Source organism: Cydia splendana, chromosome 16, assembly GCF_910591565.1.
Source record: "Cydia splendana chromosome 16, ilCydSple1.2, whole genome shotgun sequence".
NCBI lineage: Eukaryota > Metazoa > Arthropoda > Insecta > Lepidoptera > Tortricidae > Cydia > Cydia splendana.
The window spans coordinates 15,162,724-15,185,412 of NC_085975.1; the positions used below are offsets into that span (position 1 = coordinate 15,162,724).

At 41.3% G+C, this 22,689-nt stretch overlaps 1 protein-coding gene across 1 annotated transcript in view; it reads right to left on the reverse strand.

Moving 5' to 3' along the window:
• Nucleotides 1–22,498, reverse strand: part of LOC134798457 (protein fem-1 homolog B) — a 28,168-nt gene extending 5,670 nt beyond the window's left edge. The window contains exons 1-13 of the mRNA XM_063770898.1: nt 22,163–22,498; nt 17,593–17,746; nt 11,508–11,752; nt 10,014–10,161; nt 8,885–9,039; nt 8,122–8,247; nt 6,243–6,440; nt 4,739–4,822; nt 4,091–4,186; nt 3,046–3,129; nt 2,395–2,528; nt 1,777–1,895; nt 862–981 (exon numbers count right to left, since the gene is read on the reverse strand). Of these exons, the coding sequence (XP_063626968.1) occupies nt 862–981; nt 1,777–1,895; nt 2,395–2,528; nt 3,046–3,129; nt 4,091–4,186; nt 4,739–4,822; nt 6,243–6,440; nt 8,122–8,247; nt 8,885–9,039; nt 10,014–10,161; nt 11,508–11,752; nt 17,593–17,746; nt 22,163–22,306 (1,807 nt within the window). The 5' untranslated portion in view covers nt 22,307–22,498. The remainder of the gene's footprint in view (nt 1–861; nt 982–1,776; nt 1,896–2,394; nt 2,529–3,045; nt 3,130–4,090; nt 4,187–4,738; nt 4,823–6,242; nt 6,441–8,121; nt 8,248–8,884; nt 9,040–10,013; nt 10,162–11,507; nt 11,753–17,592; nt 17,747–22,162) is intronic.
• Nucleotides 22,499–22,689: the final 191 nt, after the last annotated feature.

A 22,689-nucleotide genomic window follows, 5' to 3' on the forward strand; every position in this document is an offset into this window, starting at 1 on the left:
TACAAACTTCAAGCAATACACAAAATAAAAATTTTGACTTGTATGAGTTGCTAATACATTCCCGAAGATTGCAAGATAAAAATAATGCTAAGTATCCCCATTATTTATTGGTTGAGCCAGCTACTTGTGATTGCATCAAGCGACGCCGTTAATTGATTCGCATAAGGGACATTGACTATAGAAATGTATGCAAGAAACATTTGCGAAAATGACCTAAACCTATTTTAAAGAAGCCACAGCTCACAGTTACTATTTTGGTAGCATTCATCGTGTTGTCATTACACTATAACAGTGACGAAGGGGTATTAACATGATAGACATGCCGAAAATGCCAAAAGGGTACTTTTGGCGGATGGTAATAAATGAAGTCGGATGGCAATGGACTGGGCCCATATCAATGAATATTTGAAAAAGACACCTGTTAAAGTTATATTATCAACTTATCCGCAAATAACTCTGGCTTGGACTACTTAAACATACAGTAATCATGTCGTGCAAAGTGCATGTGTCCTGGTCATCACGAAGTCTGTGACATGTCAAATCCTGAGGCTGAAATGATAGTCTAGTATATTAGCATGATAAACTATAATATTTTCAATTATATTCAATATATATTTCGCTCCATTAGACCTTTATTTTCTATTTATTTGTAATTTTATGTGCCCACGTTTTGGCGTGTTCAAGCTTTAAATGTCAGTATTTAGGCAATACTCGTGTTGTTTACTTGCTGCCCTACTTCCCGCTCCACATTCGTAATGACAATCAAATTAAATTCTAAATTTAAAGCCTCAAAGTTGTTTTTTGTCTAGCTCAATCCCTGCGACCCAAACTTTAGCGCCTGCATTATGTAGGATGACTCACCACCTATGGCAGCGACGAGCGGGGTGATGCCGTCGCAGTCGACGGCGTCCGCGTGCGCGCCGCGCGCCAGCAACTCGAACACCACGCTGCGCAGCGATGCTGCCCACTGTGCTCTCGTGTCTGCTCAAACAAAACATTTATAGGGTCAGTTGCACCAACCACAGTTAACAAACTGATCAATTTCACGCAGTAGAGATCTATGAAACTTCCCATACAAACAAATTTAGCGAACGCTTGGTGCAACCGACCCATAGTCTTTCATACAACTTCGCGAAATTCATGACGATAAGACGATAATCCATCGCGCCTACATTTCTAAATTTGCCGCTTTTTTCTACTGACGGAAAGGGCTTGAGAGACTATAGTTACTTATATTATTCGTTTTTAAATGCCTGTTTGACATGACAAAAAATCTCACATTGATAATCAATACTCACAGTTTATTTCGCTTCATTCAACTTAATTACGGGAGTCTAATAAGCGAGTTGAATTGAATCCCTATAATGTCTTTAACCTTTTCGCCGCCACGTTAATGAAATAATGAAGTGTCATCAACGCCACGTCTCTAAATTGCACGTAAAGAAACCTGATCAAAACCACGACTTGATATGAAGTCTTGGCGTGTGGGGCACGAAATGTACTAGCTTAAATCAAGTACTGGCGGCGAAAAGGATAAAATGGCTCAAAAGGCTCGAGAATAAAATGAATACAGATATAGTTATTATAGTCTAACCGGGGATACGTCAGACCTCGTCGGCGATGGCGGGGTAACTTAGACTCCTTTTTGAGAGGCTGGCCAGATATAGCACAAAACAGAGACGAGTGGAAAAAGAGGGGGGAGGTCCAGCAGTGGGACATAGTGGGCTCTGAATAAAAAAAATATATACTTTCACAATATTTAGATTAGACACCTACCTGGTATGAGCTGGTAGGAGATGAGCGCCACGTGCAGCGCAGTGCGTCGCGCGTCGTCCGCCGCATCCATTTCAACACCGCAATCCAGCAACAACCGTGTTGTTCGCGGACAAGGGAACCTGCAGAATACACGACTTTAGCAAACTGGTTACAAATAGTTAGCTGGTTGCAAAAAGTAAACCCAGATCAAATAAATGTCTGGACACGTTATGGATGAATTCATTTATAAAGTGACCATGCTATTTTACGACTGGGAGTACAAAACTACAAGGCGTGGTTACATCCAAGACATTTTTATTCAATCGGAAAAACCTTTCCGCTTAACCTTTTGAACGCCAAACGGCGCATCCATTTCCCGTGCCACTGACGCCACGGGGGTAAAATTTCGTTTTGTGAATAAATAATGCCAACCTAAAAGTGGGGGGGGGGGGGCGTTATTCAGTAGATTATTCAGCAAAAAACGATCGACGTCAAATGCCGTCTCTGGCGTCGTTGTCACGATTTTGCGTTGACATCAATTGCCGTCAGGTTAAGCGCGTCTGCCCCGACCGTAATCTCTAGCGTCCCGTAGCCTAAAGAAGAGTTTCTCACGGCACTTTCTTGCATAGGTATACTTACTGGCACACATCGCTGGTATGGAAGTCGTCGACCGGCGTCCGCCTGTCCGCGGCCAGATGTAACAGGGTCTGTCCGGACCGTAGCCTCGCGTCGCGTAGCCTGAAGATTGCTCTTCTTACTGCGCTTGTGGTTTCCTAGAGATATACATTCATATTAATGGGTATTACATAAACGTTTAGCTAATACAGAACAAAGTAGAAGAAATTAGTACTTTGTGAAACAAACCACCAGAAATGTCAAGAAATGTCACCAGAAGCGATTCATCAAAAATGGGTCCAAAGAAATTAGGCACCCGTGATAATTTCTTGGTTGTTTCGGAGATCAAGACAGCGAAGATCAAGAAGTATGAAATACTAGCGACCCGCGCCGGCTTCGTAAGGGTTACACAAAACCTTAACAAATACACCCTAAACCTTCCTACAGAATCACTCTATTGATAGGTGAAAACTGCATGAAAATCCATTCAGTAGTTTTCGAGTTTATCGCGAACATAGATACACACAAACGGACAGACCCGGCGGGGGACTGTGTTTTATAAGGTGTAGTGATAATAATGGAAAGGAAGAGGGGAGGCCTTTGCCCAGCAGTGTGACACACACATAGGCTAATAAAAAAAAAGTGATAATGATAATTTGATAAATAATAACCTACCTCATTATTATCATCATTTTCTAACAGTCTACCAGCGACGGCGACCAGGTACAGTGCAGTCCGCACGTTGCTCTCATACTCCTCCTGTAACACGTGCGCGCGACACAAGTTCTTAAATACACGTGCGGCCGTCTGTACCACACGGGCGTTAGTACATGCGGTGGAGTATTATGCATGCGTGCAATAACATATCAGATACGGGGTTGTAATTTGGGGTCAAAATAGTAATTATAATTCTACTGGCGCTATATTAAAGAAACAATACTACAAAATAAATTAAGAACTAATAAAAATGGATTTTATTATAAATTATTGTAGGCCCTGTAGTTTGTGTTACAGATATATTATCTTAGTTAGCGCCACTTGCACCATCCCACTAACCCGGGGTTAACGGGTTAGGCCTGGAGTTACCATAGTTACCAGTACAACTTGTCACTGGTTTAACGGGTTAACCCCGGGTTAGTGGCATGGTGCAAGTGGCGCTTAGTATTATTCAATATAAACTTACAACGTGCAAGTGCCGTTCTAGTTTCATACTTGCATTACGCGTAAGTTATTTTCACTAGAATAGTAGTTATCATGCAACGTAATAAGACGCCCACTAGATAAAAGACAAATTATATTCTAAAGGACTGTACAACATTTAAATAAACTATTCTATTTACATACATGACCATAAAAGAGCACAAAAATCCTTTAAATGTTAAGGAAAGCCGGTCGGAAACGTTACCTTTGACCGACACGGTCGGCAATAGACGACAAAAGTTACAGTATAAAATGAACCTTAATACTTCATGATAAAGTATACAATTGCTCGCTATATAAAATATTCGTGGGGTTTATTGCGAGGCCAAAGGAGCCACTTTTTTGATAACCCGGTAAAAACCGTATGTAGCGAAAAGGCCATCACAGAACCAGAAATGTGTATGGCATCATTTTACCCAGTATAATCATACAAATCTAAGTGATTTGTCTGCTCTTTCACGGTACCGACACACACAAATGATATGGAAACGTGACACAGCGTATTAGATAGAGGACTCACTATCAACGATTCCGGATCGTGGTTCGGTTGGTGCGTCTCGAGCCTTTTGGTGCCCCGCCTTAGTTCTTCCGCGCACGCTTCTAGGACGTAGCATACCTTGACAAGAAATTATGGCATTAGTACTATTTCTAAAGATACGAATACGTAGAAAAAAACCTTAACCTTTGAGTGTCACGGAGGCCATATCGGGACAATAAAGAAAATTTAACCCTAAATTTAAGAGTTAAAGTTAATATATGGGGCTTTTTCGAAGACTTAACCCTTTGATCAACACAGACGGCCATATTCATCGTTATAAAATATAAACTATTTAACGATATTTGTATAAGGTCAACGTGGAGAAGACCATCTATCAGGTAAAACCGTCTACGAGCTCTTTCGTAGCTTCTAACCTTTGCGTTTGTATACACTCCACTTACAGAAGGTCGGTAGAGCAGAAAGAGCGAAGCTCTTCTTTTCTAACTGTCTGAGTGAAGTACGTATACAAATACGGGAGTTCTCGCCCTATAACGGTCGGTCTTCTCAACCATAAATTTTATATGTCGGTTTTCTCCATATTGACCTAAATAAGAATAGAATTTCGGAAAAAAAGCCTTAGTAAAAGGACATAAAAATTTTGTAAAACATAAATTACATAGTATAACTCACCTTATCTAATGGTAATTCAATTCCAATATGGATCATCTGTGAGAAAACCTGAGCAAATCTTAGCAAGTCCTTTACCACAGAGACCTGTAAAAAAATACATTCATATTTTTATTTTGTTGTTGGAAAACTGTAGTAACTGTAGGTACATAAACCAAAGAGGGTAGCACGGGAGCCCCCTGATTATTGGCGCGAATATGAGGTTTAAATTTTCCATATAGGCCACAAGGTGGCATGCCTTCCAACGCGTACGGTCCTTAAGGTAAAGACAAGTCCGGCCGGCATTAACCGAGCACCCGCTTTCGCCTGGCTTTCCATGTGTAAGGAGAATAGAGTTATGGCAAGATGATACGATCGGATAACTTATTTTCTTATAGGACCGAATCAATGTTGCAGTCAAAAGCAATGTATGTCCTATATCCCCACAATGTCAGGCAGCTAACCAAACGCATATAAATGCTTTAAAGCAAGTGCGGAAAGCATATAAAAAGGTAGTAACCGAGTTATGCTGCCTCAGTAGCAGCGCGTGTCGCCACAGAGCGAGGCAGCGGTCGAAGCGCGCCTCGTCGGCGAACACGGCGCCGCGGAACACGATGGGGTGCGGCAGGTCGGGGCAGCACCGCCAGCCCCTCCATGTACTAACCGAGTTATGCTGCCTCAGTAGCAGCGCGTGTCGCCACAGAGCGAGGCAGCGGTCGAAGCGCGCCTCGTCGGCGAACACGGCGCCGCGGAACACGATGGGGTGCGGCAGGTCGGGGCAGCACCGCCAGCCCCTCCATGTACTAACCGAGTTATGCTGCCTCAGTAGCAGCGCGTGTCGCCACAGAGCGAGGCAGCGGTCGAAGCGCGCCTCGTCGGCGAACACGGCGCCGCGGAACACGATGGGGTGCGGCAGGTCGGGGCAGCACCGCCAGCCCCTCCATGTACTAACCGAGTTATGCTGCCTCAGTAGCAGCGCGTGTCGCCACAGAGCGAGGCAGCGGTCGAAGCGCGCCTCGTCGGCGAACACGGCGCCGCGGAACACGATGGGGTGCGGCAGGTCGGGGCAGCACCGCCAGCCCCTCCATGTACTAACCGAGTTATGCTGCCTCAGTAGCAGCGCGTGTCGCCACAGAGCGAGGCAGCGGTCGAAGCGCGCCTCGTCGGCGAACACGGCGCCGCGGAACACGATGGGGTGCGGCAGGTCGGGGCAGCACCGCCAGCCCCTCCATGTACTAACCGAGTTATGCTGCCTCAGTAGCAGCGCGTGTCGCCACAGAGCGAGGCAGCGGTCGAAGCGCGCCTCGTCGGCGAACACGGCGCCGCGGAACACGATGGGGTGCGGCAGGTCGGGGCAGCACCGCCAGCCCCTCCATGTACTAACCGAGTTATGCTGCCTCAGTAGCAGCGCGTGTCGCCACAGAGCGAGGCAGCGGTCGAAGCGCGCCTCGTCGGCGAACACGGCGCCGCGGAACACGATGGGGTGCGGCAGGTCGGGGCAGCACCGCCAGCCCCTCCATGTACTAACCGAGTTATGCTGCCTCAGTAGCAGCGCGTGTCGCCACAGAGCGAGGCAGCGGTCGAAGCGCGCCTCGTCGGCGAACACGGCGCCGCGGAACACGATGGGGTGCGGCAGGTCGGGGCAGCGCCGCCCCAGCACGCGCTCGCGCACCGCCAGCCCCTCCATGTGCAGCCCGTGCGCGTTGCCGTGCAACCGTTCCACTTCCTGTCCAAACATAAACGTTAATATTAACAAGTTTATTTTTAAAATATACCCATAGACAAATTTAGAGAAAAACAAAAAAAGGTTTATAGCCCGACCGCTTAAATGAGTCCTCGCCTGCGCGGTACGGGGGCGTCGGGGTAGAAGGTGGCGGCTCGTCGTCCGCCCGTCGTTTAAGGGCTGATTGAGACGGCGCACGAGCTCGCATGCGATTTTAGTTACATTGCGGACTGTTGGTTACGTCCAATTCAACTCACCGATCAAAAACCGCAATGTAATGAAACTCGCATGCGAGTTCGCACGCCGTCTAAATGAGCTCTAAGCGGTCGGACTATAGGTACTCGATTACAGCACCTAAAATAATTTCAAAATTAGTAATTCAACTTTTTTACGTTCCTCTAAATTTGTCCATGAGTATATTTTTAAGGATATTTTAAAAAGAATTAAGTTAGTTATAATTACAATGCAAATTCTTTCGAGACAATTTGTAATTTCGTATTTATCCGGCCCAGAATCAGCCAAATCAAACCAGAATCAGCCAAATCGAACCCACTGTCACTTCTATTGAAACTTGTACATATATTCACATGGACAATCCCGTTCAAGTTAATTAATAATTATTATGATATTTATGATTATCTCTACTTTGTATTGTCTATATATCACTAAATTACAATACAAAAATTAAATCTGATGAGAAAGATTCTCATCAAACACGTCTCTGTTTAAAATTATTCATGTTCGTCAAATAACGAACTTTTATCTACTAGTCGACTGTAATTCTTGAATTAAGATTTCTTATACCAAACTGCAATTGGGTATTTTTAATGTATGGGCTCCCAACTCAACTATAATATTCATTTCGATACAGTTTAGTCAACTATAATGAAATTGACCAATCACAGCTCGCCGCGATCAAGAGGACGAAACAAAACCATAGCTCAAATTAATTATTTTAGGTTGTATAGTAGAAACAATTGGTTCATAAGTCAGAAACGCGCATGTGACACCCTTAATATAGCAACATCCATAGACTACGAAAACCACTTAGTTTTGCTTGTTAGTCTCCATAGGCTACGGTGGCCAAAATCGAGAAAACAACTGTCTAAAAATTGAATTTAGCGCGGAGCAAGTACCAGGGCCTCATGAGTTACTAGAAGGTGTCGTTGACCAGCCCGCCGTAGGGTGCGGGGCGCGGCGGCCGGGTGGCGTACCAGTATGAAGGTATCGCGGCTGCTAGCGAATCTTAGCTGTATACTTTTGGTTTGGTTTGTTTGTATGATTCTACTAGTTTAAAGTATTATTTTTGTTGACTAGTACAAAAAGTATTGTATACAATAGTGATATAATCAAGCTTTTCAATCTCGTACCTTACTTAGGCAACTCAGCAAGCTTCGTTGCCTAAACACAGTACTCGACTGAAAAACTCTCTATTATATCACGATTGTATAAAATACTATATTAAGATACTAGCGACTCGCCCCGGCTTCGCACGGGTTACACAAAATCTTCACAAATTATACACCTAAACCTTCCTCAATAATCACTCATATTGATAGGTGAAACCCGCATGAAAATCCGTTTGGTTATTTTTTGAGTTAACGCGAACATACAAACAGACAGACGCGGCGGGGGACTATGTTTTATAAGGTGTAGTGATCCATGAGTCCATGACAGTTCTCACCTCTAGTGTCGTGCTCTCTTTCCAATTATCGTATGCCGCTATCGGGTCCGCGGGTTTCTTGAGCAGCAACCCGTACCGCGTGTCATATCGCATCGCCATGGCTTTGCGTAAATATTGGTACGCCATCTGCAAGTAGAAAAATTAGTCAAACCTTTTCACAAAATTTACATGTTTACTCAGGGCCTCAGCGACTTCGTTTGACATAATATCTTTAGACGCCCATACAGGGGCGTATTTTGAAATTCGGCGCCCCGGGCCAATACGTTTCGCCGCCCCAGTCTAGGAAGTCTAGGAAGAAAAACAAAATGCAATCCGCCAGGGGCGGCATTTGGCGCCCCGGGCCATGGCCCGGATGGCCCTAGGGTAAATACGCCCCTGCGCCCATAGCACCCACTTTAGTAGATTTATTATTATTATTTATTAACAATTTGTGAGAAAAAAAAACTAAACAAATATTCACATTTATAATTGTAAGATTTTTAAATCCTAATTATTGATGTTAGGGTGAAAAACGCTGGATTTACCTTCGAATATGGCCAAATGCCACTACCAGATTTACGAAAATAATTATTATTAGATGTCTGTAATATTGGTCACTTCATTTTTGTACTTTCTGATGCTGGTAGGATACGACATCGACAACACACACTATTATTAATATAAATTCGAAAATACGACGAAACGCGTCGATAATAGATAGCTCTTTGTCTTATGTTCTTGGCAGATGTACGGCAGTGCCCCCATATATGCAAAAAGAAGGTACCCTGAGACAGTAGTACTCCTTGTCGTTGGCGAACGAGGCCCCGAGCAGCTCGAAGGCCTCGATGGCCTGCGGCCTCGTGACCTCCGGCCTCGCCGCCAGCAGCTCCACCACGGACGCCCGCGCGCGCTCCGCTGCGCATTGTAGTGGTGTCATACCTAAAAAAAATGATAGGATTAATCTTTAATAATGATAAAACCGATTTTCGACTGTTTCAAAAGTCAATAGGGAATATTACGCAAAACTCTGCGTAGCGGGCGTCACTCGGTCAATCACATGGCCTACCGTGAAACACGACAGTCAAAAGTTCGGTTTCTGCCTCTCTATCACTCTTGCCTATTCGATCGTTAGAGAGGCACATAATGAAATTTAGATTTTCGCGTTTCGCGTTAGGCCACCTGTAAACGAACCGCCTTGATGCATCAATGTCATAATGAAAACTTGTCAAAAAACTGTTTAAGGCCTAGTATGTATAAGTTATTCTATGGTTTACTAAACAAATTAGTGCTGCACTCTGGCGGCAGAACATTCTAGTAATACACCCTATTATTGTTATTAATATTACAAATAGCCCAAGTTGAAAAACAAAATGGAATTTTGTTGATCACTTTATGATTCATTGGCAATTCTACAAAAGCATCTGATATGTTCCGTGGAAAAAAAATCACTGTAGGTCAGTGGTGGGCAAAGTACGGCCCGCGGGCCATCTGCGGCCCGCGAATGGATTTTATCCGGCCCGCCGCCGGTCCTATGAAATAATTAGTATATGGGCTATATGGCATTGGCTCACGATTATCACAAATTAAAAAAAATTTGGCTACAATTCTGGCTGTCTACTTAAATTTCCTAAACTTTCTGCCCCCCCATGAAGAAAGTTTGCCCACCACTGCTATAGGTGATGCTGTGTTTGAAGTGTTTCCTCAATTTCCCTAGGACCTCATGATCAGATCATCTGATGACACATGCTTAATCAGTCCAGTCCTTCGAGAGATCAGGGAATATTGAAGTCAGTTCATAAAAGGGAGGGGGGAGGGGGGGAGGAGGGGGCCCTCGGGAGTCGGTTGCAAGAGAGGGGACTTGATCCCCGCTCGGTCATTCCTGGTGCAAAGATTATCCATCGCGTGATAGTTACCATTCTCATTAGTCAATATTTTAGCGTTGTGCTCAATAAGGGCGCAGACAACCGCCGCATGCCCGCACTCGGCGGCGAAATGTAACGCCGTGGCGCCGCAGAGCGCCCGCTCGTCCACTCTGGCACCGCTGTCTAGAAGGAATTGGACCTGGAAAGATTTATAATTCGTAAGGCTTGTAAGGCCAGATGGTAAGGGTCTCCCCAGACATATCGACGCGCAATCGGCAAAAGCCGATAGGAAAAAGCTTTATGTCCGCGCAATAAGAGCGAGCAGGCGCCGGCCGATGCGAGCCGAGCCTAACGACTACTTTTTCACTCTTATTGCGCAGACATAAAGCTTTTTCCTATCGGCTTTATTCAGCGTCGATGTATCTGGGGAGACCCTAAGGGCTCATTTAGACGATGCGAGTTTCATTACATTGCGGGTTTTGATCGGTCGGTTGAATTGGACGTAACCAACAGTCCGCAATGTAACTAAAATCGCATGCGCGTTCGCGCGCCGTCTAAATCAGCCCTAAGGCAAACACTGGGGCAAGAGTAACACTTGTAGGGAATCCTCATACTGTTACTCTTGTCCCGAGTAAAATAAACTATGTTTCTCTTACCCCACATGACCTGACATGACATGACTGGAAATTGAATGTGCCTACAGCATACATTTGTAAAACGTGCCGCGCCATCGCGGCCGCGTGTCCGATAACTTCGAGAGAGGCACGTTTTCTCGCGCGTTAATTTCTTTACGAAGTGGCTTGTTTTGTATGACCTATTCATATTCGCCAATGAAATATATTATCCTGCAGATTTTCTTCAAATAAGCTACTAAGGTATATTCCCTTAAAAATATCTATTAAGAAACTTACGAGTCTCTCTGAAGATAGGAATAGAGATCAAAAGTTTCACATGCGTGTAAATTTCTTCTGTATACGTATCGTAATTCACTAGATGTGACCACTAAGCGCCACTTGCACCATCCCACTAACCCGGGGTTAACCGATTAAACCGTTAACCCAGTGTCAAATTGTACTGGTAACTATGGTAACTCAAGGTTTAACCGGTTAATCCCGCTTAGTGAAATGGTGCAAGTGGCGCTAAATCCGGTATTCCACTAAAACAGACGAGCCTTAAGTCGAGATCGATTTTTTTACGGCATAGTTGACTTTCGACTACCAAATACTTGACTAAATCACAGAATAAGTAATAGTACCTACTACCGTACAGAAAGGACACTTCCTACAAAACCGAAGTTTGACAGCGATTCAGGGTCGAATCATGACATCACTTTCTAACTTATGGCACTAACCCTTTAGGCTATTTAGGGTTGTCAATATTCAAGTCATTATCTTATCTGTGGTCGTGCATGCAAAGGGACGTCAAATTGCGTCAACCCTAATAATTGCTCGGAGCAATGCTGAGCCGAACGGAGCCGAGTTTGGCCGAAGTCAGGAGTGTCTCCCCACTGACTAAAATATTAGTGCGGCCTGACTAGACACTTACCACATCCAAATGTCCCTTATAAGCTGCGATCATAAGGCATGTGTTGTTGTACTTGTTTGCCTTATGTATATCGGCTCCATGCCTGACTAGATACTTGACTATGTCGAGTCTTCCGTCAAAACAGGCCGCTCGGAGCGGCGTACTGAGCGTTTTTGTGGCATGGTTGACGTTCGCGCCGGCGCGGACGAGCCGCTTCACTATGCCGAGGTGGCCGGCGCCCGCGGCGCACCAGAGGGCTGTGGCACCTGGAATTAAAGAAATAATGAAAGATACCATTTTCACAGTTGATTATGCTAAGTACACCTAAAGTAAGAAATTTTTAAAGCTAGTTATTCTCTATTGTTTTTTAGGGTTCCGTACCCAAAGGGTAAAAACGGGACCCTATTACTAAGACTCCGCTGTCCGTCCGTCTGTCTGTCTGTCACCAGGTTGTATCTCATGAACCGTGATAGCTAGGCAGTTGAAATTTTCACAGATGATGTATATCTGTTTCCGCTATAACAACAAATACTAAAAACAGAATATAATAAATATTTAAGTGGGGCTCCCATACAACAAACGTGATTTTTTTGCCGTTTTCTGCGTAATGGTACGGAACCCTAACTTCGTGCGCGAGACTGTCTTTTTTTTTGTTTATACAATGAGTAAGCGTTGTCCGATAAATATTACACTGTGTCAAAATAGTTAAGACGAAACAGGAGCTGAGTTTTAAATATTTTAGGTAAATATGTGACGTTCCACGGGAAAAGGTACCTTATGAGGGTTTCTAGTTTCGGAGATATGAAATGTTTTGTAAAGAGGTGAAAAAATGCTCAATTTTTTTTTTATTGTGTGATCTGAAACCTTAATGCGTAACCTTTGTTTACCTGTTTTTATTTTTGTTATAAGTTAGTTATAAGCCTAGTAATGTCGTCTCAGAGTTTAGTAGAAAAGGTACCTTATGGAAAAAAGATTGAAAATTCCCATAAAAACTAGTCAATACGGGAAAAGAAGTTTGGTAGAGAACTGTATTAGCATTCTGCAAAACTAATTTGATAATTTCAGTTCTGGTTGGGGCGCCTCGCAAATATTATAACCGTACATCGACCGACATCACAAATCCAAGTAGCCTGCTATTATACCAAAGTTACTCTCGTCAAGTCTTTCTTAACTAGAATAATCTTCATTTGGTTTGGTCGCATGCAGTAAATCAGCCATTGGTTTGCTGAAAAATGCCAATACCCGACGCATTACCTTATGGAATATCTGAGGTCATTGAACCTCAATGCCGCTTATCTTCAATAGCAACCGAAATATATTATTGATAAGAAATAGACGATTTATACCAGGTTAACCCCAAAATATTATTAGTTTATCCTAACTGTTCCATCATCATCATCATGCCTCATCATGTAACTTAATCACAAGGTACCTTTTCATTACATACAAATTATTGGTCTTTTTTAAGATTATTATGACGAAGAACTAATTAAATTTGGGGCAGTTTAATGTTAATTAATATTTTCTATTCATAAAAGATAAACTGTAATATGATTGATATTTTGTAGTGATGTATTATTAGATTTATTTCCATAAGGTACCTTTTCGTAAATGTATGGAGCAAATACTGTTATTGTTATGTAAGTTTAAAGTGGCATAAGGGGTTAAATATAGTATTTAGTTGGGGTTTTAGGATTTATTTCATTTGAATGACAGAATTTCTTTCATATGTGCTCAGAAAAATTGATTGTGTGTCACATTAAAAGTAAAAATATTCAATTTTGTGATTTTATATGAAAAAGTCAGAAAATACATTTTCACCTCTAAATCGGTATTGTTTTTTGCTTAAACTGTCTGTCAGTGTCGTTTTCTAATAGATAAAATTTAAATCTTGAGAGCTCATTGCAATCAATCGTGAAAATGAAATAAAACTTTATTTTCAAGAGATTGGTTAGTATACACATAAATCAGTCGATATCAAAAGTTTCTATTTGCATTACAGAACAAGTCGCAATATTTTTTAAATCTCAGATATATAAGGTATTATTATTTGTAGTCAACTATGTAACTTACTTCAGGAACATAGTTTTTTAGGCGGCTAAACTTAAAACTTCTCTATCGTAAAGTTGCTCATTTCACAACATTATTTTCAAAAAATCATATCTCTGTAACTACGCAACCTAGAAGGTTGATCTTTTGTGTTATCGATAGCTTATCTATTGTAGATTACTGGGGTATGCATAACTCCATACCCGCCATAAGGTACCTTTGACCGTGGGACGTCACATATACCCGTCTCACTAACGGAAGCGGCACCTAAAAGTAGTGCGATAAGGACAAGGCGAAAAATCCTGCGTAAAAATCTCAAAAATCGAGGTTTCGTACTCCTCTGTTTCCTCCTCCAAAACTTAACCAATCGTAACCAAATTTGGAAATCTAAATGATTATGAAATTATCTGTGTCGGACCGTTTTGCTTTCTTGGCTAATTGATATCAGTTTTGAATGCCACGCCTCTCATTGCGGCATAGTCAATTAGGCCATTTTGGCCATTTTTGAAGGGCTCTAGCGCCTTAAAAAACAAAAATATCAAAAAAAGCAAAACGGTCCGACACAGATATTGACAATATTAATCTGTGTTGAAAAAAAACATTGCTCTAGCTTATAAAACCACGGAGGAAAACGAGGAGTACGTTTGTATGGAGAAATGACCACTCCCGTTGGCTCTTAATAACATTACAGAAGACCAGTTTAAAATGTTCAAAACGGCGAAAAATAACCAACGACTCCAAAGAAGTCAATAATATGCTGTGAAAGTATATCGTCGCATAACTTGAAATACTTGAATGTGCGTCAACTATATTAGTGGCACACTTTTTAAATTCTCATTTGACATTTCAATATCGGTGTCAACAAACTTTGTTTTTGACCTTGAAACAAAGAACCTAAAAACCAGTAGGTTATTTTTATATTGTAAAAGCGAAAGTAACTCTTGTCTGTCTATCTGTCTATTACCTAAATTTGGTATACCTAACCTACTATATATACTATTCATCATCATCATTCCATGCAGACGAAGCCGCAGGCAAAAGCTAGTTTTCGATAAAGCCTAGTTCGGCTGAGTAGGGGGGGGGGGGGGGGCTGAGTGGGGGAAGTAGGAAGTTCTCCACTTCTATGTACCTACTTTCAGTGGCAATGTACAATAGCAATATATCTCCCGGTTCATTTAATTATGTGTCACGCACACCTGACAAGCAGCTGATCCCGAGGCATCACTCGAGTAAATCAACGCACGAACAAAGAACCCCCTGGAATCCAGCCAACATGTTACAAACGAGTCGATTGGCTTAAAATACCACTTTCATTCGTAAATGGCAATTATATTAAGATCGCATGAGACGTGAACGCTGATGAATTAAAAGAACAGCCGTCTGATAAATAAATAAAATAAAAATAAATATTAAAGGACATCTTATACAAATCAACCTAGCACTAAACTAAACAAAGCTTGTACTATGGATTCTAGGCGACGTATACATACTTATATACATAGGAAACACCCACGACTCAGGAACAAATAAATGCCCTTACCGGGATTCGAACCCAGGACCATAGACTTCATAACAGTCACCCCACTAGGCCAGACCGGTCGTCAAAACCATTAAAGTCAAAATGAAGATAAAACCGTTTTCATCTCTAGCTCAATTGTTACTTGTTAGAAAGCAGAGACCAGCAGATGATGATGTACTTTTCAGTGCCTGCATGATCGACCCAAACAAAAGCATTGTTTGGAGTTGGGACATTTTTTAGAGCAAACAAAATTAATGACCTGTCACGTAAAGCCACATAATTAGACGCAAAATTAAGCAGAAAGAGTAAATAAAGGAAAGACTTTTCTTAGGTCAATGCCGCTACAAATTACTAATAACTAAAGAGATCAAAATATGTCCTCATTTCTTTCCTTGTTTATAAGTTTATAGCAGGTGACGTCAAATGTAGCCAAACAAAGACACGTGAATCGGCACTTTTAGACTGGGTCATGTTTTTGACGCGTATGTCTTCGGACTATGAATCTTTAAACCTGCTGGATTGATTTTAACAATGATTACGGTGTATATAAATGTGTTAGATATACCTATTGTAGAAAAATGGTGACAACTGATACAGAATGAAATTCCCACCTACAAATATATTACATTGTCTGTTCCTTCCATTTAGTTGTGATAATGTCTATAAAAACTGGCCAAGTGCGAGTCGGACTCGCGTACGAAGGGTTCCGTGCCATTACGCAAAAAACGGCAAAAATCACGTTTGTTGTATGGTAGATTGGGAGCCCCACTTAAACTTTATTTTATTCTGTTTTTAGTATTTGTTGTTATAGCGGTAACAGAAATACATCATGTGTGAAAATTTCAACTGTCTAGCTATCACGGTCCGTGAGATACAGCCTGGTGACAGACAGACGGACGGACAGACGGACAGTGGAGTCTTATTAATAGGGTCCCTTTTTACCCTTTGGCTACGGAACCCTAAAAAATGGTAACCTTGGGACACTTTCCCTTTGTCTACGGCACTAGGTTTTAGTCGGCCCAAACAAAGAACAGTTCGGGGCATTTTTGTTACAAGCGTGACGGCGCACGTGGCGCGTTATATTTAGACCTGGATTTCCAGAAGCGAGACTAATTTTACGCTCACATCGACTGTTTTTTTGACACTTCACGGCCAAGGAACATACATTGAGGAGTTTTCGTTGATATAAACGTACAAATAAATTAAACTAGTGCCTTACCGTTGCAAGAAGCCATTCCAAGTTTGTTTTATATCATTCTCTGTATGTATTTATACAGTATATTACCCACAACACAAGCCTTATTGAGCTTACCGTGGGAGTGGGACTAAGTCGATCTGTGTAAAATTGTCCTATAATATTATTGAAAAAAATCTATCCTGTGTAAAATTGTCCTATAATATTTATTAAAAAAAAACCTATAAGTTTTATAACAAATAACACAATATCTACACAAGATCCAATCAAGTTACGCAAACAATTTTTCAATAATTTAAGAGCTCAGCGATTCGGGCTAACATTCGCTCACGTAAGTAAACACTTACTCGTAACTGTTTACAAAACAAAGAAGCGTGACACTTTATTATCTTAAAGTGTTTTTGCTTATATTAGCGCTGAATCTGACAAAAATTGGTCAAACACCATCAAACATCAACATTTATTCAGCAAATAGGCCACAAGGGCACTTTTACATGTCAACATTGAATTTACATACAAGCAAAAATAATAACAATACATCAACAATTTTATAAAATACAACTAGCAATTCAAACTAACGTATTACAATTAGGTAAGTACTTAGAGATGAACTTAAAGTGTACTTACTTAAGGTGTACTTAAAGTAGGTATTTTATTTAAGCAACTTAAAGGTGGTCTAAAAAAGATGTTAACGAGGTTCGTGGGAACGGAGCATTTCAATCGTCAAAATTCTCAGTTGAACGTAACGTAAATTATATTTTTAGAAAATGTCGAACTTCACAGTGCCTTCGGTCTCCAGCCGGACAAGCGGTCGGAACTTGTCGAGTAGTATCCGGACGGACCGGGCCCTCGCACTCGTGAGGCACTCGTGGAAGGACAGCTCCCGAGAGGCAATGAGTGTTCACTCACCTTCAATTACATATTAGGCGAACTTCACAGTGCCTTCGGTTTCCAACCGCACCGGCGGTCGGAACTTGTCGACCAGTATCCGGACAGATCAAGCCCTCGCACTCGTGAGGCACTCGTGCGGACAGTGTCCATGAGGCAATGAGGCGTTCACTCACCTTCAATGACATACTCGTCGAACTTCACGGTGCCTTCGGTTTCCAACCGGACCGGCGGTCGGAACTTGTCGAGCAGTATCCGGACAGCCCGAGCCCTCGCACTCGTGTCCATGAGGCAATGAGGCGTTCACTCACCTTCAATGACATACTCGTCGAACTTCACGGTGCCTTCGGTCTCCAACCGGACCGGCGGTCGGAACTTGTCGAGCAGTATCCGGACAGACCGCGCCCTCGCACTCGTGCGGACAGTGTCCATAAGGCAATGAGGCGTTCACTCACCTTCAATGACATACTCGTCGAACTTCACGGTGCCTTCGGTCTCCAACCGGACCGGCGGCCGGAACTTGTCGAGTAGTATCCGGACGGCTCCTTCACGTCCGTGTCGCGCTGAGGCGATGAGGGGTGTGCATTTGACGCCGTCGCAGCAGACATCCTGAAAGAAATAAGTGTGTGTGGGTTTGGTTTTGAAGATATAATATAAGGGCTCAGGGCTGAAAGTTTCGCCCTCTGAGACCCAGAAGCATTTGTTTTGTTTTTGAATTTTAAACCTTAACTTAATAAACGAAAGTTCAGAATAGATCGTGAAATATATAACCTACAAAAATTTGTACCTGGTGTGGTGTCTCGGGTCTCGGAGGCTACACATTTCTAGAACAATCCAGAACATTCGAGAGTATTCGAGAGTTACCTATTGATAACGTCGTGAGGTTCGAATGTTCGAAAACATTCCGGAATATTCTGGAATGTTGTCGAATATTAGGAAATAACCTAGAATCCAGGATACCAGATCATTGTGGACCATTCCAGAACACACTCAAATCTTATGGAATGTTCTGGAACATTGTGGACATTGAAGCCTTTTTTAGGGTTCCGTGCCCAAAGGGTAAAACGGGACCCTATTACTAAGACTTCGCTGTCCGTCCGTCCGTCTGTCTGTCACCAGGCTGTATCTCACGAACCGTGATAGCTAGACAGTTGAAATTTTCACAGATGATGTATTTCTGTTGCCGCTATAACAACAAATACTAAAAACAGAATAAAATAAAGATTTAAATGGGGCTCCCATACAACAAACGTGATTTTTGACCAAAGTTAAGCAACGTGGGGAGTGGTCAGTACTTGGATGGGTGACCTTTTTTTTTTTGCTTTTTTTTCGTTTTTTTTTTTCATTATGGTACGGAACCCTTCGTGCACTTGCCCGGTTTTTGTATTTCCATGAGGAAGATTCCCGTTTTTACCTGAAGGGCGTGCTTTTGAAGATAAAGGGCAAGCAATTGGTGTTGTACTGAGAACTTAGAGCAAAGTAATCAATTGTAGGTAGAACATTGACGTATATCTCAGGACTGGCAGCCAGTGCCACTGGGGCCAGTACAGTGTGGTGACACCGCTACAACGCGAGTGGTTGATGAGTTCGCATCACGCGCGCGATTGGTCGCAACTAGTTGCGTTAGACTGCACGGATGGCTCGAATGGGGTTGGCAACTGTCAAAGGTTTGCATAGATGGCGCCATCATAGCTTGCCCCTTTTTCTATGAGATTTGGCTTAAAGGGCTGGCATCCATTGTATTAAAAAAACAAAAATTTGACACAATTATAGGGATTGACAGGGCAAGCTATGATGGCGCCATCTGCTAAAAACTTCCACCGGCCAACCCCATTCGTGCGTTACACCGCTGAACTAGTACCATTTTTAATTTTTTTGTGCCCGTAAGGTCCGTCCTTAGATATTATACGTCAATGAGGTAGAATGTATGTATGTATGTATAAACTCTTTATTGTACAAAACACAAATTTATGGCACAGGATAGGCAGTACAAACACCAACAAACAGCTTATATCCCTCTCATACTGGCTAAAAACAAATGAATGCTTTATAACTGCACTAATTTCTTTCGCTAAGCACTACTACGGTGGAATTTATAATGACAATTACCACTTCAAAAACACTGCAGACGCTTTAAACTATACTAAATGCCTGCCAATTATATGCTAATCTATATAATTTATAATGGCCATTAATAAAGCCGTTATATCAACATGCCAAACGTATGACAGTTGTCTACATAAATCTTAATTTAGATAAACTTTCACTTTCCGAATAAGATAAGGAACTGGGAAAAAATGTAAAGTCACTAACAAGCTGCACTTTTGTAAACAGTTTATACTCGTATCACCACACCTTATAAAACAAAGTCCCCTGCCGCGTCTGTCTGTCTGCCTGTATGTTCGCGATAAACTCAATAACTACTGAACAGATTTTCATGCGGTTTTCACCTATCAATAGAGTGATTCTTGAGGAAGGTTTAGGTGTATAATTTGTAAAGGTATTGTGTAAATTGGTTGAACTACCCACTACCCGTGCGAAGCCAGGGTGGGTCGCTAGTACAAAATAAACCTAAAATAATATATAGGTACCTCACGTTTCGAGGGCGACATTGTGCCCGTTAAATAATCATTAAAACATGTGTGAGTAAAATAATTAAATATTTACAGCAATGTGAATCATGCATCTCTATTAGACGTGTAGAATGCATATGCATGCCAAAAAATTGGGTCACAACTTGCAAATATGCTGATGCTCTGAGCAATCACAATCTTATTGATGTGACTTACTCACATTCTGAATTCAGTTATCATAAATATAATTGTACAATCCGAATCATGAATCATCACTATCAAAAGTCATAGGAGTTGTGCTGATGATTTTAGACTTTAATAAAAAAAAACCGGGCAAGTGCGAGTCGGACTCGCGCACGAAGGGTTCCGTACCATAATGAAAAAAAAAACGGAAGAAAAATGCAAAAAAAAAAACGGTCACCCATCCAAGTACTGACCACGCCCAACGTTGCTTAACTTTGGTCAAAAATCACGTTTGTTGTATGGGAGCCCCATTTAAATCTTTATTTTATTCTGTTTTTAGTATTTGTTGTTATAGCGGCAACAGAAATACATCATCTGTGAAAATTTCAACTGTCTAGCTATCACGGTTCGTGAGATACAGCCTGGTGACAGACAGACGGACGGATGGACATTGAAGTCTTAGTAATAGGGTCCCGTTTTACCTTTTGGGTACGGAACCCTAAAAAACTGACTATTGGTAGTTTAACTTTCCGCTGCTAGCTAACATTCCAACAGGCCGCAGTGGGAATGTCTATTTGAAATTTATGTAATTGTGAGAAAATTAAAATTTCAACAAATCCAAAGTAATGTTTGCCACTTGAAAGGATAAAACACCAGGAGTCTCTAAACTATGGCCTGTGAGTTGGATAGAAACATGGATTACTTATAAGCGCCTTAGTTATTAGACTGTATGCTTATTTGTGAATAAAATTGAATAAAATTGAAATAACCCTCAGATCAAGAATATGAACTATACTAAAAATATGACTCTCCATACTAAAACAATTTGAATATTCTAATTTTTTACGATTTACAAAGAGCATTAGGTATATTGTAAGCACCAATTGTCGAATGATCACCAAGTTCACCACCCTCCTACCAGATAATGAATTACTGAATTTAATTGTATTTAACTTTAATGGTAAAAATAGATAAACTCATTATATCAGCATTATAATAAAGTTCAAATGGACTCCAGTAGTTCTGAATTCAGGCCACTGATAAGTGGTAACAATGCATGAAATCACTTCATTAACTAAATAGAAGATCTTTTTCTACACTTATTCATACATTTAAATTTTAAGAAAAATCAGTGCAGTTTCCACCTTGGAACCATATGATTACTATAAAATTCTATAAGCAAAGTGTTTACAACTAAACAAATTGCCTGACAGTTGTCTATGACAAAATTGATAAAGTAACAACATGGTGCAGTTTATTACAACTATAAATGCAATCATCTAAACAATAAAGATTAATAAAGAGTTGAAAATGAAACGGAAAGCGAAGAAGAAATACAAAAATTCTACTGGAAGAGGCATTAACGTATATATCTATGGACTGGCCTTACGGGCACTAAAAATGGTACTAGTTTAGCGGTGTGACTCACGAATTCCAGCCAATCATGCAGTCTAACGCAACTAGTTGCAACCAATAGCGCGCGTGATGCGAACTCATCAACCAATCGTGTTGTACCGGTGTCACACCACTGTACTGGCCCCTGTCATGCCTCATTATTATTGTCCGTAAAGCCAGTCCCTAGATATCTATGTCAATGGGAAGAGGTGTATACCTCTTATGAGGGTTCTGGAGTAACTTTTTTTGTAATTAAGATACATCTTAGATTAAGTACAAATACTTTAGTTATGATTACGCAGAAATAAATCACTTTTTATTTTATTTAGTTATTTATCTTTACTGCAGTTACAAAATATCACATTCCGACCGCTCATTCATATGTTTGAATAATCATGTTTCAATTAAATGATAATTATTGCGTAAGCATACTTTTATCAGATAACATTGACCACAGTCTGCCTTATCTTATCTATTTATTGGCACCCAAATATTGAAGGAAGAAGCGAACCATGTTTTTGTGTCATCACAACAAATATAAATTTCAAAGTCTGAGCAAGTTCAATGACATGTCATTTACCTGTAAATGCACGAAAATATCACAAAGGAAACAACAATTTGGAGCCAAACCAATCCACGGGTTGTCTAACTCCACAAGCACACCAAGGTTACCCAACAACAATAAATAACGGCGCAAATATCACGATAAAGACGCGTAAAATAATTAAACAACGCACAGATAACTACATAACGCGTAGAAGGTACACCGTGTTATAAATAGAATGTAACGTGACTTCTAGCTCGCTAGATGACAAAACTGAAAACACTTCGCAATCTTATTGCTTTTTTGAAAGAAAGGCAAATGTTTACTTACGCTGTTCAATAGGTCATCTATTTCGTCTGTGTTTTTTTCGTATAATAACGCGTATAGAGTTAAGGACATCCCGTCCCTGGCTGCAAAAAACACCCTTTCTCTCAAGGTGCTATTTACATCGCCTAACATCAACTTGTCCTCCATATCTAATCACTGTTAATTCACGATGAACAAAGTTTAAAATAAATCACAGCACGAACACGATAGTCCCTTTATTTGTTTATAAATTGTAATTTTGCCAGTGACGGCTCGCGAAAACGAAAACAATAAAAATTTGCTCAGTCCGTCCGTCACTCGCTCCGAAGAATCGGAAAACGACTGATTGAAGTAGTGATGTACCATTTTATTTTCGATCCGAAGACCACTCAATGGGTTGCACTAAAAACCGATAAAAGTATCAAACAAAAGATGTGTTTCTAAAATGTGTCAGTGAATACATTTACGTGAAAGGAGACAATAAATAGTATCAAATCGTAATTAAAACATGTTGCAATTTTTATATGCTCATTATTGTGTGCAATTACTAA